The following is a 1,760-nucleotide window of genomic DNA, read 5'->3' on the forward strand; positions in this document are numbered from 1 at the left end:
TAATGGAAATTACCTAGGAATCCAATTTTTGGTTAACTCAGATTCCTTTCTAAATCTGGATAAGATCTTTGGACAAATGCTTCCAGTAAATGATGCTATGCTTGACCTGTTCTTGGCCCATNTTTGCATGAGGTAAAGANGTATCTCCTCCAGCAAAGTAATAATGGGTTTACTCCTGGTAGAAAGGAGGACACTATTGAAGCCTTCAGTCATATTGTTTACTAAGGTGTCACATTTAGGTCTTTCAATGAACCTTGATCTTGACCAATGCCTACAACAAATAATAGAAACGTTATTAACATGAAATAAATAAGGTATTATGTTGCACTTTTTAGGACTAACCTTGGANGGATGACAATCAAATGCTTATAAGCATCTTCATTCAGTGCTCTTATGTTTCTCATTTCCATCTCCCAGGTTTGTGGATGTGTGGCTGAAGCTGCCCTCCACATTAAACGCTTCAGGTTTTTACCANGAAATTTCTTCCTGAAGTTGGAATACATATGCCTCACACAAAACCTTTGGTCCACTTTAGGAAGCAATTCATCTAGTGCTTGAAGTAGACCCTGCAATACAATATACAAGTAAATGAATACAACCAACCAATTAAAGACCNTAAAGTTAGAAAGTTAAATTACAAAATAATGATTAGAATTACCTTCTGCTGGTCTGACATGAAGGTGAATGAAGCACAAATTGTTNGCCCTCCAAGGTCATCTATTAATAGTTCCAAGAACCACCTCCATGACTCCTTGTTCTCAACTTCAACAACACAATACGCAATTGGCAACATTTGATCATTCCCATCTCGACCCACAGCTGTTAACAACTCACCACCGTACTTACCTTTCAGAAATGCTCCATCTAAACCAATAATAGGCCTGCATGANTTAAAACTATCTTTGCAAGCCTTTAAACATACATAGAATCTCTTGAAAACAACTTCACCCCCCACATCATCAACCTTTAGTTTCACTGTTGAGCCTGGATTTTTGGCCAGCAACTCATGGGCATAGTCATATAACCTTTTATANTGTTCTTTGAAGGAGCCATCAATTTGCTCTCTTGCTCGGTTTTTTGCCCTATAGGCCATACACCTTGAAATACCAACGTTATATTTCCTTTGAACTTTTTCCCTTATGTCCACACCCTTCATTGTAGGATTGTCTCTAATACTTTTCTCTATCTTCTTGCTCAACCACTTGGAATCAATTAATTTCAAGTTGAATTCCCTGCTGCAGGTATGGNTGTCCAGTATTGTCCTCAATTGCCATGTTTTCACAGCCTTCATATAACCACAATATAACCTCCATGGGCATTTACCTTTTGCACCCACACACTTGAACCTCATTCTTTGTTTATCATTCTTAACAAAATGAACATTTCTTCCATTATCTAAGGCNTAGCTTTTTATAGCCTCCACTATGTCTTGCTTTTCAGCAAAGTATGTCCCCACTTCCCACTTAAAGTCAACCATACTTTTTGGCAACACAAATGTTGTAAAAGTCCCATAACCCTCTACATCCGTATCTTCTTCATGACTTTCTGCTTCACTAACTAAGTGTTCAGACTCCCACTCATCATCTGACAAACCTCTACCATTCACACCCTCTACATTAACATCAAACATACTTTCAGAACTCACACTTTCACTACACTCATTTGACATACTTTGGACTTCCACTTCCACATTTCTCTCGAAATTTCTTTCTACATCATCATCTATATCACAACCAACATTCACATCCACAAGGTCCTCC

At 38.1% G+C, this 1,760-nt stretch overlaps 1 protein-coding gene across 1 annotated transcript; it reads right to left on the minus strand.

Moving 5' to 3' along the window:
- Positions 1-13: 13 nt before the first annotated feature.
- LOC106779526 lies at positions 14-1,669 on the minus strand (the record flags this gene model as incomplete). Its single annotated transcript, XM_014667644.1, has 3 exons — positions 659-1,669; positions 343-566; positions 14-271 (listed from the first exon to the last, which is right to left on the minus strand). Coding segments are annotated over exons 1-3 (1,493 nt in total), but the record flags the coding sequence as incomplete, so codon positions are not given.
- Positions 1,670-1,760: the final 91 nt, after the last annotated feature.

The sequence above is a fragment of the Vigna radiata genome, unplaced genomic scaffold, assembly GCF_000741045.1.
Source record: "Vigna radiata var. radiata cultivar VC1973A unplaced genomic scaffold, Vradiata_ver6 scaffold_1544, whole genome shotgun sequence".
NCBI classification, from domain to species: Eukaryota; Viridiplantae; Streptophyta; class Magnoliopsida; order Fabales; family Fabaceae; genus Vigna; species Vigna radiata.